This window comes from Olea europaea, unplaced genomic scaffold (assembly GCF_002742605.1).
Source record: "Olea europaea var. sylvestris unplaced genomic scaffold, O_europaea_v1 scaffold1144, whole genome shotgun sequence".
Classification (NCBI taxonomy): domain Eukaryota; kingdom Viridiplantae; phylum Streptophyta; class Magnoliopsida; order Lamiales; family Oleaceae; genus Olea; species Olea europaea.
The window spans coordinates 180,543-196,692 of NW_019228831.1; the positions used below are offsets into that span (position 1 = coordinate 180,543).

General features: G+C 36.1%; 2 protein-coding genes across 2 annotated transcripts; one reads left to right on the forward strand and one right to left on the reverse strand.

The window, feature by feature from the left end:
• The first annotated feature begins 1,939 nt into the window (after window positions 1-1,939).
• LOC111373575 (2-hydroxyisoflavanone dehydratase-like) lies at window positions 1,940-3,104 on the forward strand. Its single transcript, XM_022996126.1, has one exon. It carries the CDS (start codon window positions 2,015-2,017, stop codon window positions 2,996-2,998), a length of 984 nt encoding a protein of 327 aa, XP_022851894.1. The 5' UTR covers window positions 1,940-2,014; the 3' UTR covers window positions 2,999-3,104.
• A 2,483-nt stretch (window positions 3,105-5,587) lies between these two features.
• LOC111373569 lies at window positions 5,588-6,637 on the reverse strand. The gene has a single exon (XM_022996121.1). It carries the CDS (start codon window positions 6,635-6,637, stop codon window positions 5,588-5,590), a length of 1,050 nt encoding a protein of 349 aa, XP_022851889.1.
• Between the last annotated feature and the right edge of the window lie 9,513 nt (window positions 6,638-16,150).

Sequence of the window (16,150 nt, forward strand, 5' to 3'; positions counted from 1 at the left end):
AAGAGTTAACAAACAAAATCTTTTAATATATTTTCACACATAACAACAATTTCACATCATCAACCATTTCTTTTTAATTTAAAAACAATAACCCACAAGCAATACAGAATATATTCGGAAAAGGGCTCCCAAAATTGCTTTGAATTAATAAACAAGAAGACCTGAACTGTGTGAGATTGAATACTGAGAGCGACGCACAGTCCACAGACTCCACCGCCTTCGGTCGTCCAGCTGAGCTGCTACTTCTGCTCGGAATTGAAATATGGAAATTTAAGGGTTTACTGTTTGCACTTTTTAGCCGGTTTCACATGGAGTTTGGGACCTTGGGTGGATTTTGCTCTGCCGGTTTTAATTTCCTTATTCCGAGCAGTTTAGATACAATGGCTAAACTATTGCTGGCAATTTTCTGATATTCAGTGGAATTCTTCTTTAGATTCGTTCACTTCATTGAGAGAAAGGAGAGAGTGAGCGAGCGATTTAGGGTTCCTCGACTTGGGGGATTGGTGTGTGTTGCTCTACTTTTTTTCTTCAATAATTCAATTTTGTCAGACACTCTTTGAAAATTTTGTACAATTTCTTTGATTGGTCTAATCTCATTTAATTAGGACCTATAGGATATTTAAATTTGGTTTTAAGGATAAATATGTTTAAAATTGTCTAAATTTGACATTCTTGTAATGTAAAAAAAAAAAGTGACATTTTTGTAAATACAACACCAAAAGTTGACTGTTTTGATAATTTCCTCTTATATTATTTATTTGCGATGTCACATCAAATAATTTTCTAAAACAAGCATTTCATGAAATAAGTAAAGTCAAATTAAGGTTAAGTCTTTGTTTGTTAAATTTATAAATGGTTTATAAAGATAAATAGTAGTGGATCATATGAAATGGTTTATAAATTGGTGATGGGTGATTTTACGGGGTGGGGAAGAAGCTAGATTTTTATCTCTTTTTTTTTTTATTTCCTTTTTATTTAATTACTTCATTGTTTAATATGAAAGCTATAAAATTATTATTTTGTCCTTTTAAAAAATTAAAAATTTGGTCAAAATACATTTCTTTGGTCAATTAACGATCAAATGGACGAAATCCATCTATCTGTCCTCCAAATGCAATGAAATTGAAGGTTTGGGATCGTAGGTGACACAAATTAAAAATTGGTTAAAGTCTACAAAAAATTGAAGATTTGGGACTGTAGTTAAAAAACAAACTTTAAGTAGATTTTCAATAAAAGTTACATAATATGTGGTTGAAAAATTGATTAAAATTGGGAGTTCCATGAAATATGTTGTTAAAATTAACTTTTGACATTAAATTTAGATTTTCATTAATTTTTAAAGCGACATGACAATGAAATTAATTTTTGATGTCGAAATATATACATACGTTAATGCTGTCCATATTCTTGACCTAGTCCTTCAAGGTATAATTTGGAGAATTCAATGTAACAATCAAAAACTGTCTTATATTCTCTCACTTGCAAGTTGCAACAAAAAATTTAAACTCAACCGATGAAACTTTTAGTCACAATATTTTGCACTTTTTCCTTTTAATTAACATTATCAAGTTTGATCTGATTTCACTGTCGAACTTCTTTATTATACGCAAACATTTTACGCAACCATCAATAATATCAGCATTTACGTCGAACTTCTTTATTATACGCAAACTTCTTGATCAATGATTGCTGAAAAGTGAGAACAAATTTTCACAATCAAGCTGTCCAACTAGTTGAGAACAAGTCCATTTCGTGAGCTATTATGCTCTATGGCAATTGAAAGAACGTTCCATCCATCAGCCAAGTTGTTCAAAAGAAAAAAATAATAATAATAATAAATAAATCAAAACAGATCATTGGTCATTTTCGAGTTTCATATCTGCTGCTTTCTTTATTTAGTCGAATAATGAAATAATAATCAACCTCCAACGAATCTTTATATATTTGTCGAATATCATCTATCAATAAAAAAGTATCTGCTATTTTCTCATTTACAACTCACCAGCATAGAATCATGAACACAACCATGCCTTCAAACACCACCAAAGAAGTGGTCCACGACCTCTCTCCTTATCTTATGGAGTACACAGATGGAACCATCGAGAGATTCGTAGTTACACATAATGTCCCACCGTCACCGGAGGACCCAACTACTGGCGTAGCCTCCAAAGACATAATGGTCAGTTCACCGGAGGTTAAAGCCAGACTATTCCTCCCAATCCCAAAGTTAACAGACTCCAACCAAAAACTCCCCGTTTTAGTCTACTACCATGGCGGTGGATTTATCGTTGAATCCCCCTATTCTTTGCTCTTCCACCGTTACATGAACAGTTTAGCCGCCGAAGCAAAAGCTCTAATCGTTTCTGTTGAATACAGGCTCGCCCCTGAATACCTTCTACCTATAGCCTATGAAGATTCATGGACTGCCCTTCAATGGGTGGCGTCGCACGTTATTGCAAACGCTAGTATCGAAAAGGATGAATGGGTTACTAAACATGGTGATTTTGGCAAACTGTATATCGGCGGCGATAGTGCAGGTGGAAATGTAGCGCATAATATTGTTCTCCGAGCTGGGGTGGAACCGTTGCCTGGGGATGTGAAAATCTTAGGTTCATTTCTATCTTGTCCTTATTTCTGGGGATCAAAACCAGTTGGGTCGCAATCAAAAGAAAATTTGAAAGGTTTTGCTTATAAAGTTTGGATGTGTATTTATCCACCAGCCTCTGGTGGGATTGACAATCCAATGATCAATCCATTTACAGAGGACGCCCCGAGCTTATCCGGGCTGGCATGTTCAAGGCTGCTGGTTTGTTTAGCAGAGAAGGATGCATTTACGCCTAGAGGCATTCTTTACGTTGAGACTCTGAAGAAAACTGGGTGGAATGGCGAAGTGCAGCTGGTGGTGGTTGATGGCGAGGATCATTGCTTTTATCTGCCCAATCCTAACACTGAGAAAGCAAAGGATCTGATTAAGCTTTTGGCTTCTTTCATTTCTTAAACATGATCTTCTCAAGTAAACATGCAGATTCCGATTGTTGTAGAAATTTCTGTAGAACATGTTTGTTTAAGTAAATAATGTTGAAATATAAGTAAATAAGTTTTTATTGGTTAGAGTTGAAAATAAATTATTTAATTCAAAATTTAATCATTACATACATGCTCAGATGCAAAAATTTTATGTAAGTTTTTTTCTTGTTAAGCTCCTGTTTTGTTTAGATAAAAATCACTCTTGTAGATTTTATAAATCTTGATGGAATGTGTGGTTGAATGTTGTGGATCTAACGAAATATGTGATTAAAATTAAATCTTGACTTTAATTAAAATTTTAATATATTTTCTAAGTTGAACCAGACAAGGGCTTAAGCTTGGCAGACATGCCATGTCAAAAATGTATCATGAAAGAATTACTTTTTTTAATTTATGTTGCAAGCATTACTTTAATTTGAATAAGAGCTGTAGGCGACAATCAACAGTCAAACTCAAACTGTCAATTTGGTGCTACATCACTCCGTTGCAAAACGTCTTTGAACCACACAAAATCATTTTAAAAGGATTTGGTTTAGATTTCAGTATTTTATCTGCAGTTGAAAACCAAAACACAATTTTAAGAATTGAAATCTATATAAATTAAAACTTTATATCTCGGCAAAAATTGGTTCAAATTGGACTAGGGTTGAACTCCTAAATTAAAATATTAACCTCCAAATAAAGCTATAAATACTGATGTTTAAAGTATGAGCTCTTTGGTCATACAACAAGCCCTCTTCTTGACGGCGCAAACGTCGAAGTCCAGAAAGCATCACACAACCCATTCTTGCTCTCACAAGATGAAGAACGAGAAGATCTTTTTGAAAATTATAACGTTGTATCGTGACTTCATATTATATTTTTTAATTTTCAACAGATTTAGCTTATGAAAGTATCTGGAACATTTTTTTTTTCTTAAAAGAAAAATTCCACGACAGTTAAANACAAAAATAATTTTAATTACTGAACTAGTAATGTTAGAGCAAGTAGGAAGATAAGTATATGATTTAGGTTTGAATTTTTTCTTGAACCATTTTGTAGAGTTTAGCTTAAAAATGTGTTATAAACCCTCCAAACCTAACCCGTTACACCCTTGATTTATAAAAGCAATATAGTATTAGTTGTAATATGTATTACCCGTTGACATTTTAGTATGCGATATTATATAGTTTAGAAATACATATATAATAGCCTCCTAGAATATGGTATATGACTCCAAGACTGACTATTACAAGTTGGCTAATTATAAAATTTTAAATAAAAAATAAAATTTTGAATTTTGTCTTCAAAACCCTTTTTCAATTGTTTAATCAAGCGCAAGGACAGATTATTTATTTATTATTTTTTTTTTTGTCTCTATTTATTAAAATTTAGCTCATGATAGTTTCAATTTAAATTAGATTAGTCAAAATATCTTTTTATCCATACATGTAGTAGGATTCACAATTACTAATCATTTATAATTTAAATAACTTATAAATAATCCCAACAAGTATTTAGTATTTGTTTGATACCGATTTTAAGTGATTATAAAATGTGAATACTATGAACTATAATGGGAATCTTAGAGTATCTGTTTATAGTGGTCTTCGGCTTGTGATGTAAGTAGTTTTTGTTGAACATGTAGTGTCCCTATTTTTATCTAAAAATGCATTTTTTCCATCAAATCAATGTGGGACCTACACCAATATTTTATCATTTGATTTGAATTTAAAAATCCTAAGTTTCCAACTTTACCCTTTGTCACAAATGCAGGAATTTGGCAGCTTCCACATATTGAAAAGTCAAATGAATTGATTTGCTACACATTTCCCAATACTTCATATCTCCACCAAACGTGTTTCAATTATTGTACATGCACTGGGCCCTCCGTCGTCGCCCCCTGTATTGGTTTAAAAGGTTGTCACAGAAATCCGGCAACGATTGTAACATTACGCGAACGGACCGTGATTTTCACTTCACATTAATTATCGAATTTTTCCAAATAAATTTCGAAAATGAAAAATGATAAAGACCATCTTGAAATTCAATTGTACACTAATTCCAGCGTATATGTTCGTTGTAAATAATAAAATATTTTTGTACGGAACGGGTTATGTTTTCAAAAAAAATAACTTCGGAAAATAAAAAAACTTAAATTTTGAAACATTTCACTGTATCAACTGCTCTCGAGAGTGTCTACGAATAGAAGCATTTTAATTTTATTACGAAGCGTTACGTACCAAAAAAATTGAAATCGCACGGTGAACATTTGTTACGTGACGAGTAAAGCGAAGGGTGTGTTCGAAATGAAGGAAAAATACGACGTCAAGGTGAATAATTATTCGTACAAAACACTGTACAACTGCGTAGGTCCGGAGAAAAATTTTATAGTTCATTGTACCGAGAAAAAGCATACCGTAAGCACGTTAAAAAAGGGAAATACTTTGACCTATGATACTTTCCTGAATGATGGTCAATAATTGGCTCCTACTGCATTTCACTTTTTACACCCAAGAAAGCAAACATTTTCATAAGACGTACATGCAAGCCTTTTGAATATTTTAGAAACGTATTGGCATCATGGTTGCTGTGCCATATAATCTCGAAGTCTGTCCCACTCACTTCGTTGTATTTCCGGTGCATGCATTTCGGCCTGTGTTTCATCTTCTACGTTGGGAAGCTCCACCTCAGCTACATCTTCATCCACCTCCGCTCTCGTGAACGCAGCATCAACCACTCCTGAACGCCTCATGAAATTATGTATTCCCATCATTGCAACTACAATGGCTACTTGCGTTCGGAACGGGTAGCTAGGCATGCGATCCAAGATCTTCCACCTTTCTTTCCACACACCGAACGCACGTTCAATGACATTTTTGCAGGACGAGTGCCTGAAGTTAAACTTCTCTCGTGCATTTCGAAATCTATGACGACGTCCCGTTCTCTCGTCTCGAAACTGCTGGAAATGGTAAAGTATGTCAGACCCTTTGTAGGGGGCCATATACCCAGGCCGATGAGCAAACCCGGAGTCAACTAAATAGTACTTTCTCGGGGCTGGTAATGGAAAATGTATTTTCGGATCATGGATAGCACGTGCTAGCATGCGCGCATCATGTGTATTGCCAGAGTACCCTGCAAGCACGAACGTAAAGCATAAATTAAAGTCACAAGCAGCTAAAACGTTCTGTGTCGGCACACCTTTCCACCCTATGAAGTTTACACGATCATGTCGCGGTAAAACAGCTTTTACATGCGTTCCGTCAATAGCTCCGATGCAATCTTCAAACAATGAATGCTTGCTCAGATTTGGCCTATGTGGCTCGACACCGTCGTAGTTCTCACTAGGACGAATCATGCGCGCTGAAAGCACAACGACCGCACGTAGAACCTCTTTAACGTAGTGACATACAGTTTCCAATGAATGGTTGAAAATTGTTGTCACCTGTCGATATCCCTTCCTATGCGCTAATATGCATAAGAACATGCCAACTTGCTCGTAGATGTCAACATGCTGGTTCGTACGTAGCCCATGCTCATCGCGCAACACATGAGTGAAATGTCGAAGCATTGCAGGATACATACGGAATTCTTGAAAGCACATCTTACTATTCTCACCCATGGCCTCCATCATGAACATGTGACCGTTCCTTGAGAAAGGAAAACGTCATATACGCCGCTGTTGCCTGTAGTGATATTTTCTTGCGTCATCGTCGACGATTCTGCAGTATGAAAACCAAGCGGTGGTATCGATCGCCAAGTTGTAGAGAACCTGGTCGTCATCGCATTCGTCATCTGAGTTGGACCCCAGAACGCAGTTGAAGTTGACGTCAGTTGTGACGCAACACATGATCAATTGGTAAAATTACACAATAGCAGCGAGATATGGACTTCTGTGGAACGCAAGTTCATCTCACATCCTCAAGCTACACATTTTTTTCGTTTCTACTGCGTGCATGTCTTTTTATAGAAAGTGGGAATGACTGGGAGTACATTCTATGCAATGGTGTACTATAGCTGTCAATTTGGACGCACTGTATCAATAATTGTGCACTTTCAAAAAATATTCAAGAGATTCTGTGCAACAGTGTCATATAGCTGTCATCTTGTAGGAAATGGGCCAATAATGGTGCACTTGTAAATAATATTTTCTCGTGAAACGTGATTTTCTTTAGAAAAACTTTTTGTGACAGTTTTTCAAATTTCACAAGTTTTAAGTGTAAACAATTTTTTTTAACGTCCAAACTTTTCGCGTGCGTACATGGTAACTTCGCAAGGCAAGATCGTGGAAAATATCATTTTACAAGCAGTTTGACCTGAAATGTTGCACATGTAAAATATTAACACGATGAAATGATCATGGTGAACAGTCTAAAACGGTTTGCACATCACAGGCACGCAGCGTATTTACATACAGTACTTTTAAAAGGATACAAACAGTTGAGTACGAAAGGGAAACGGTTTTTCGTGACAACACACAAGTAAATGTAACGCGTACAGTGAAATGTGAAATTACTTGCCCCGCTCATTGAAGAGCCACTCAATTCATTCAAATTTCTCATCCAAATCTTTCATAACGGCGAGCATGTTTCGGTAATGTTTTTCGCCAGAATAGCACAGGCGAAAAAGTATAGAGGTGTACGCCGTTCGAGCCGTCCAGCCGCCAGTAGCTCCTCTATACAGGCAGTGCCGGTGTTGTCATTTGAGCCCATCATGGTATTAAGCTTCGCCATCACTTCCTCCGCGGCACTTATGGCTCAGTCGACGGAGAACGACAACTCACGTGCAGGTGTTTTTTCTTCTTACCCCGTCGCATTGCACCGGACGACTTTCTTTTACCACCGCTTGTGGTGTCGGATACGTTTAAGCGGGATCCACCGACCATTTGCTTAGCCTCGTCACTTGAACCACTACTTTCCTTGTCGACGGGGATTGCATCCCGAGTGTCTTCAAGCGCACTGTCCTCAAACAACCCAAACCCCGTTCGGCACAACTTAGTTGGCGTGACCGCGTACTTCTCCCCATCGTAGCTGTTGCCAAAAAGTGTACGATAGTGAATGTATATCTCGCTCACATCCTTGTCTTTGAACTCCCTGTAGTCTTTATTCTCCTGCGAAAAGAGGGACAAAAAAGAGGGAAGATACGAAAAAAGGCATTCCAAATGTACTGAAAAATACTGAACGGGATTGTTTGGTTACATATTGTGAAAAATGTATGCCGCGAATTGAAATAGTTACCCTTATTTTTCTGTTCCACCATTCCTCTTATGCGATGACTCGGCCGGTGAATTCGTTGTACTCGACCCCGCTACCCTTTAATAGATCAAAGAGACGTCGGTAGGTTCGACGCATGGCGTCCCAATGGTTGCGCAGTTGTTGCTTTGTCCAATTGTGCCCAGTGGCTAAGTTGAACAGCGTGGAGATTCGGGCCCAACCTTGTTTCGTAAAACACGTACCGCTGCGATGGCCTTCGACAATGGTGGTCTCGCAGGCTGCAATGAATGTTTGGGTCTCCAAGGCATTCCACCGAGCATAAGATTTTGCACCTGAGGTTTGACCCAACTCCTGTGCAACGAATGAGCTGGGTGGCGGGCCATGTCCACACTGCAAAGACAAGCCGACCATCACGCAAAAAAAACATTTTACGTTAATATTCATTATACGCATTTGAAGTCTGTAAAATAGCTACAGATTAAAAATTTGAACTTGACAAGAACGTACACGTAAAAGATGTTGTGCAGAAGTTCAATTTGGAAACAGACGAATGAACGATGCTATCATTTTAAGGGGGAATGCAGAGAGCACAAGCGCAGGGGTTTAACGAAGACTATGTTCCAGAAATTGCATAAAACATTCTAGTCTCAATTTATGGTATTATAGGTCAAGGGACAGATTTCGTAGAAGAGCATACGGCCAAACAAATATTTTGGAAAAACGGGTAGCGAAATGCATATGGAAGTTGAGATGCGAACCCAGAGGCAGGTGCATTTTGAACTGCCACAATATCAATTTTGTCCAAAATCATACGCCAAAACATCCAATGAATTTGATAACTACATATAATTACTAGTTAACAAATACACTACAAACAATTGACTCCTACTTCGAAATAAATGGTGGCGCAATGCATAAGGCAGTTGAGATGCGGACCCAGAGGCAGGAAAATTTCGAACATCCACAATATCAATTTTGCCCAAAATCATACTCCAAAACATCCAACGAAGTTGATAACTACGTATAATTACAGATTAACAAATGCAGTAGAAACAATTTAATCCTACTTCGAAAAAAATGGTATCGCATTGCATATGGCAGTTGAGATACGAACCCAAAGGCAGGTGCATCTCGAACTGCCACAATATCAATTTTGCCCAAAAGCATAGTCCAAAACATCAAACGAAGTTGAGTACTACATATAATTATAGTTTAACAAATTAACTAGAAACTATTTGAACTCCCTGTAATGTCCGTAAGTTGTTGTTTTACGAACAAGTAGACTGAATCAGAGAAGTTCGTGTTCGACGACCTACCGGTGTACGGGCGGGATCCATGTGGTCGGCAGCCTTTCGGGTGTGGAGGATGTCGCTAACCGGACGGGCGACTGGGATTATTCGGCGGCTTTCTCGATGGTGCGTGCGTCCTTGAAAACTGTCTGGGTCTTCGGAGACTGGAAGTATTGTCACCTGGCTGCTGCAATTGAAGGAAACCCACCGTCAATTTCAGTTCGTGGTCGGCCGCTTGGGCCTGTTGTTGGTCGTTGGCGGTTTCAGAAGACGGGTTGCCTTTTCGTTTGGGGAGTAAGGGCAACAAATGGGAAGTGTGAAAAAAAAGGTTCCTAGGGGTCGCACATGGGTTGTCAGATGAATTAATTGCAACGGTCAAATAATTCATTAAATGGCAAAATTAATGGCCAACAAACAGGTGGAATATTTACTTATGCAAGATTACTTTTTGGTGTATCTTCCTTCGTAAGTAAATAAGTGCTTGATTGGGGAAGCGGAAAGTTACAAAAACTTAGGTTCAAAATCAACAATTAATTTTAACTTTGAATATCATGTGACCGATAATTTTTATCAATATTTTCGTCATTTATTTATTAACTTTTATCAAAAGTTACTTTAATTTAATCAAAAGGCTTTCTCAAACAACTATTTTTTTCTTTTCTTTTTTTTCGAACCCACAAAAAAATAAAAATAAAATGAACACTTCTTATAATAATAGTTAAAATTTCTATCTACTACATCAACAATACCTTTAAAATATGTAAAACCTATAAAATTGGCTATTATAAAAATAAGTGATTCGTACTACATCTCACTCATGCATTCCCCTTGACACATAAACATGACATGAGAATGTTCTGGGGACCCCAATCATTATCATAATGTAATGAATAATATTATTCCTAAATTCCAATATGTTGAAGACTATGGCCTATTATAAAGTTATTATTAAATAACGACTACCACCATAGGCTATGACAAAATAGTGAGATTTGAAGAGTTTTATAATATACTATTAATTTTAGAATAATTATCATTTAGAAATGATCATTGTGCCCTACAACCCTAATTACAGTCTATAAATATAGGATTTTGGTTGTCAATATATATGCAAAAATTTATGGGCTCTTTCAAATTTTCTTTATTATTCTCTCTTCTAATTATTGTCTTTATCAATAGTTTTATAACACATTATCAACACGAAACTCTAATCAGTTGAGGTAGAAAAGTAATTTCTCTTTCATTAAAAGAAATACAACAAATTTTAACCAATTGAGTTCATAAAGAAACTATTCTTCTCTGCTTAAACAAAAGAAGAATATATTATTTTTGATAAAGTATCAATCTAAAACAATATTTCGAAAGAATATTGTTGCATTGTCATGCATCATTATTTAAGAAGAATATTGTCTTATTACTCATGAATAATCATGAATTTACATGTATCAATATTTAAATAGAATTGTATTATTTTTGAAAAATTAAAATATTTATACATGTCACTCTAGAAAAATATCATGTTAATATTTTTGGTGAAGCATGACTCCACTTAAACAATATTCTAGATATATATTGTACCAGTACTCCTAAAGAAGTATAAGCATTAAACAACTTATTGTTTAAAAGAGTATTTTATTGCTGCTTCTTAAATAACACAACTTCATACAAAATAATATTATTGAAGAATATTATATTGGTCCCAAAAATAACTTTGAATGGATCAATAGTTTCGAAAAATAAAATTATTTCAGCATGATATTCACGAGGAATATGATGATAGTCATGAAGAAAACACGATGCAAGTATACTATGAAAGATATGTATTTTTGGAATATATACGTGCTTTACATATTCATCCTACTCATTTTTTGTATATGCAATGATGTGATGTCATCCAAGGGAGGCCACGAATTACCAAGAATTTGATGATTGAGGGGAAAAGCCTAAAGCTAAGTTCGAGACCGCAAAAGGTTAATAAAGGCATGCAAATTTCTTGTTCGAGCTATGGAGTTCAAAAGGATGAAGTGTGCAAGTTCCATGTTGGGCCCGAAGTTCAAAACAATTTGGATCAATTTGGTCCACACGGCAAAAAGAGGAGTCGAACCAGACAACTATGCGACCGCATAGTTGTCCAAGCTATATAGCAGTGAGCAACAAGTTTTGGCGGTTGAAACACATGAACTCTAAAATCGCACAATTCACTGGGTCGCATAGTTGTCCAAGCTATATAGCAGTGAGCAACAAGTTTTGGCGGTTGAAACACATGAACTCTAAAATCGCACAGTTCACTCCGGCAGTGAAATTTTTCCCTTTTTTGTGAATCTTTTATTTTGACTAGAACTCTTATTTTTTTGGTAACTTTCGTATTTTAGGAGTTTAATTCCGTTTTAACTTTGTTTCTATGGTTTAATGTAAATAGGATTTACTACTTTCATTGTAAAACAGTTTTGATTATTTGAGATATTAATTCGAGAGGCAAGTTGCTTCCGATTCCTTGTTCTTTATTGAACAATTTATCGAACTTATCAAGATTATTATCTTGTGGCGTTCAAACAACTGGGTAATATTCTTAAATTTTGTAATCAAGAGGTCGAAATATCAATTGATTGTGTTGGTTGTTTGATTCAATATGTCTGGGTCAAATCCAAAGCCTTGATTTATTGATGTTCTTCGATTTGGTTTCAATCTAGTTGTGGATTTCGTAGGCATCGTTGTTATGTGGGTTCACATCAGCTGATATCAGAGCTTAGGTTCTAAAATAATCAAGGTTATATCTTTTATTTTGTTTGTTGAGCCATTTGTTTTTCTTTTCTTTGTTTTTTGCGTTCTTCATGTTCTTCGTTGTTTTTAAGTCTTTGATCCGTAAAAGTTCCATCAAAATCTCAAAAGATATTTTTGGGCTAATTTAGCATCCAAATCAACTTTCATTTGTTTTGCTTGTATCATAGTCGAATTTTCCATAAAAAGTCAAAAAAATCCGAAAATTCAAAAAAAAAAGTTGAAAATAAAAAAAATTTATTATTATTGTTTTGATTTATTTTTGGGAATTGCCAGCATCCTGCAAGTTATACTAGTCAAAAATTTGTTTCTGTCTTGTTCAACCCAAAATTCAAGAACAACTTTCTTGAATTTCCAAATTGTTCTTTGAAGCACTTAGACGAAAGCATTGAGTGGAAAAAGGCAGATTGGTGAGCCAATAGAGGGTTAAAGCCAAAATTGAGTATACACGAGCGAAATACACGAGGCAGAAATATTCTACTTTTAGGATGTCTAATGGGGAGGATTCAACTTCAAATAGGAGGAACAATCAAATCAACGTATCGGAAGAGGTGATACGATGGTTTGAGAGGTTTTTTGGGGACATGAGAGATAGGATGGATCGACAGGAGGCTTGGATTGAAAGGTAAGACACGATACTTGCCCATTTACAAAGGGGAGTACCCAATACGAGGAGATAGGGTAGGCGGAGCCTAGGGAGGAAGTTCATGAAGAGTATGAATGTAGTAGTGATCTAGATGATGATGCATTAGTTGAGGCTAAAATGGGAAGAATGAGAAATAGAGGTATTAGGCTTGAAAGAAGAGGTATAAATCTTGTGGGAGACGAAGTGGATGGAGGCATGGGCAACATAAAAATGTCAATTCCACTGTTCAAGGGAAAAAGTGATCCGGAGGCTTACTTAGAGTGGGAGAAGAAGGTAGACTTGATCTTCGATTACCACAATTATTCGGAAGAGAAGATAGTAGTTCTTGAATTCACTGATTATGCAATTACTTGGCGGGATCAAGTGGTTACGTCAAGGCGGAGGAATCGAGGGTGACCTATCAACACATGTGATGATTTGAAAGCCATTATGCAGAAGAGATTCATGCCTAGTCATTATTATTGAAAACTCCATCAAAAATTACGAAGTCTATACCATGGGTCTAGGAGTGTAGAGGACTATCATAAGGAGATGGAGATGTTAATGATTAGAACGAATGTGAAGGAGAATCGGGAAGCCACAATGGCTCGATTTTTGAATGGTTTGAAAGGGACATTGCTAATGTAGTGGAGTTACAGCATTATTTAGAGCTAGAAGATATGCTACATGTGGCCATAAATGTGTAAAAACAATTAAAGAGGAAAGGGAAGGTTAGGAATCCATCGGGTTCTAATTCTTCGTGGAAACCAAAATGGGATGATGATATCGTTGATGGAGCTGTTTCGAATAGTAAAACTGAACCACCAAGGGGAAAGAAAGAAGTTGCTAGCAAAACTATACTCAAAACGGAATCCCAACCTACTAAGAGTTGGGATATCAAATATTTTAAGTGTTTGGGATCAGGCCACATTGTTTCTCAGTGTCTGAATAAAAGAGCAATGATCTTGACTGCCAATGGGCAAGTAGTGAGCGATAGTGATGAAGATGGGATGCTCGAACTTGAGGATGCTGGTAATGGTGAAGTGGTAGAATACGCGGTCGAAGAGAAAACACTTGATGCGTGGTCTCAACATACAAAGCAAGGTAGAAAAAGAGGAGTAACAGCGGGAGAACATTTTTCATACTAGATGCCATGTTGAAAACAAGATATGTAGTTTGATAATTGATGGAGGTTGTTGTACTAATATTGCTAGTACCACCCTTGTTGACAAGTTAAGGCTAACTATAACCAAACACCCTAAACCTTACAAATTACAATAGCTAGATGATTGTGGAGTGCTTAAGGTGAATAGAAGAGTATTGGTGAACTTCTCGATTGGACTGTGTAGTGATTAAGTGTTATGTGACGTCATTTCTATGTATGATGGGCATATTTTGTTGGGTAGTCCATGGCAGTATGATGGAAAAGTGAAATATGATGAATTTAAAAATAGATGCAGCTTTATTAATGATGGAGAATTTGTTATACTTGTACCCTTAACATCACAACAGGTCTATGAAGACCAAACAAAATTGAGACGTGAGGAAGAGAGAAAGAGCAAAGAGAAGCAAAAAGAAAGCCCGAGAGAAAATGGAAAAGTGGCAAATTGTGAGAAAAACATAGTAGAGTCACAAAAGAGAAAAAAAGGAGAGACTTCTGAGATGAGAGGAAAATCTAAAGTGAGCTTTTATGTACAAAAGAATGAGGCCGAGAGTGTTTTGGTGAGTGCTAACAAATCCCCCCCCAAGTTTGAACATTTCTTTAATGCAGGAATGCCAAATTTTGTTGCATAAGGACTTTCTTATGGGACTATCACCCTTTGAATATCTGATTGATTCGCTAAAAATGGATAATCTAATAAGAATTGCATGAGAAACACACCACAATGACATGGTGGAATATCAAAATCCCACATATAAGTTGGGTGAAGGCCTAGCGGATGGAATGCAAGGAATTGAGCTATGTTTGTCCCAAGATAGTAAATAGAAGAGGCATAAGATATTCAAACCAGACATTTTTGTTTGCAAAGAACAAAATTACACCAGAGAGGGGATGGTCCATTTCATGATATTGTAAAGATTGAAGGTAATAGATACAATGGTGATCTTGAAGTTCCAGATTTGAGGACGAATCATTTCGAAAAGAGAGTGGATGATGTGATCCAAGGGAGGCCATGAATTACCAAGAATTTGACGATTGAAGGAAAGAGCCTAAAGCTAAGTTCGAGATCTCAAAGGGTTAATAAAGCCATGCAAATACTTGTTTGAGCTATGGGATTCAAAAAGATGAAGTGTGCAAGCCAAAGTGCAAGTTCCATGTTGAGGCCAAAGTTTGAAATAATTTGGATCAATTTGGTACAAACGGCAAAAGAAGGAGTCCAACCCGATCGACTACGCGACCACATAGTAGTGAGCAACGAGTTTTGGAGGCTGAAACATATGAACTAGTTCACTCCGGCAGTGAAATTTTTCCTTTTTTTTTTTTTTGAATCTTTTATTTTGACTAGAACTCCTTTTTTTTTTTTTTTTGGTAATTTCGTATTTTAGGAGTTTAATTCCATTTTAACTTTGTTTTTATGATTTAGTATAAATAAGATTTACTACTTTCATTAGAAAACAGTTTTGACTATTTGAGAAATTAATCCGAGAGGCAAGTTGCTTCCAATTCCTTGTTTTTAATTGAACAATTTATTGAACTTAAAAATCGGATTAGATTCTTAAATCTTGTAATCAAGAGTTCGACATATCAATTGATTGTGTTGGTTGATTGATTCAATATTTCTGGATCAAATCCAAAACTTTAATTTATTGACTTTCTTGGGTTTGTTTTCAATCTAGTTGTGGATTTCGTAGCCATCGTTGCTACGTGGGTTCACATCATGATGATTATTCCTTTATTTTTCTTTGTAACTTGTGCAATCAAAGAAGACTGTGTTCCATAATTAGATGCCCAATTTTAGATTTTGCTCACGGTCTTAAATCTACGAAATAATATGCATGGATTACTTGAAAACTTGTGAATATGGAATTATGACATTTGCTACATCTTCTAATCTAATCTAACTAAATATAAAAGAGTGTGTTTTGGTTACTATTCACAAGCCATTTTTTGTCGACTAGGAAGCCAAATTTGTGGTCGGCTAAGCCATTAGTTTTTTCTAGAATTCATTTCCTACCTTGTTTTCTCTTCCCTCTTTGTAGATTTGAAAATCTTTTCTTCTTTCATTTTCATGACAGCC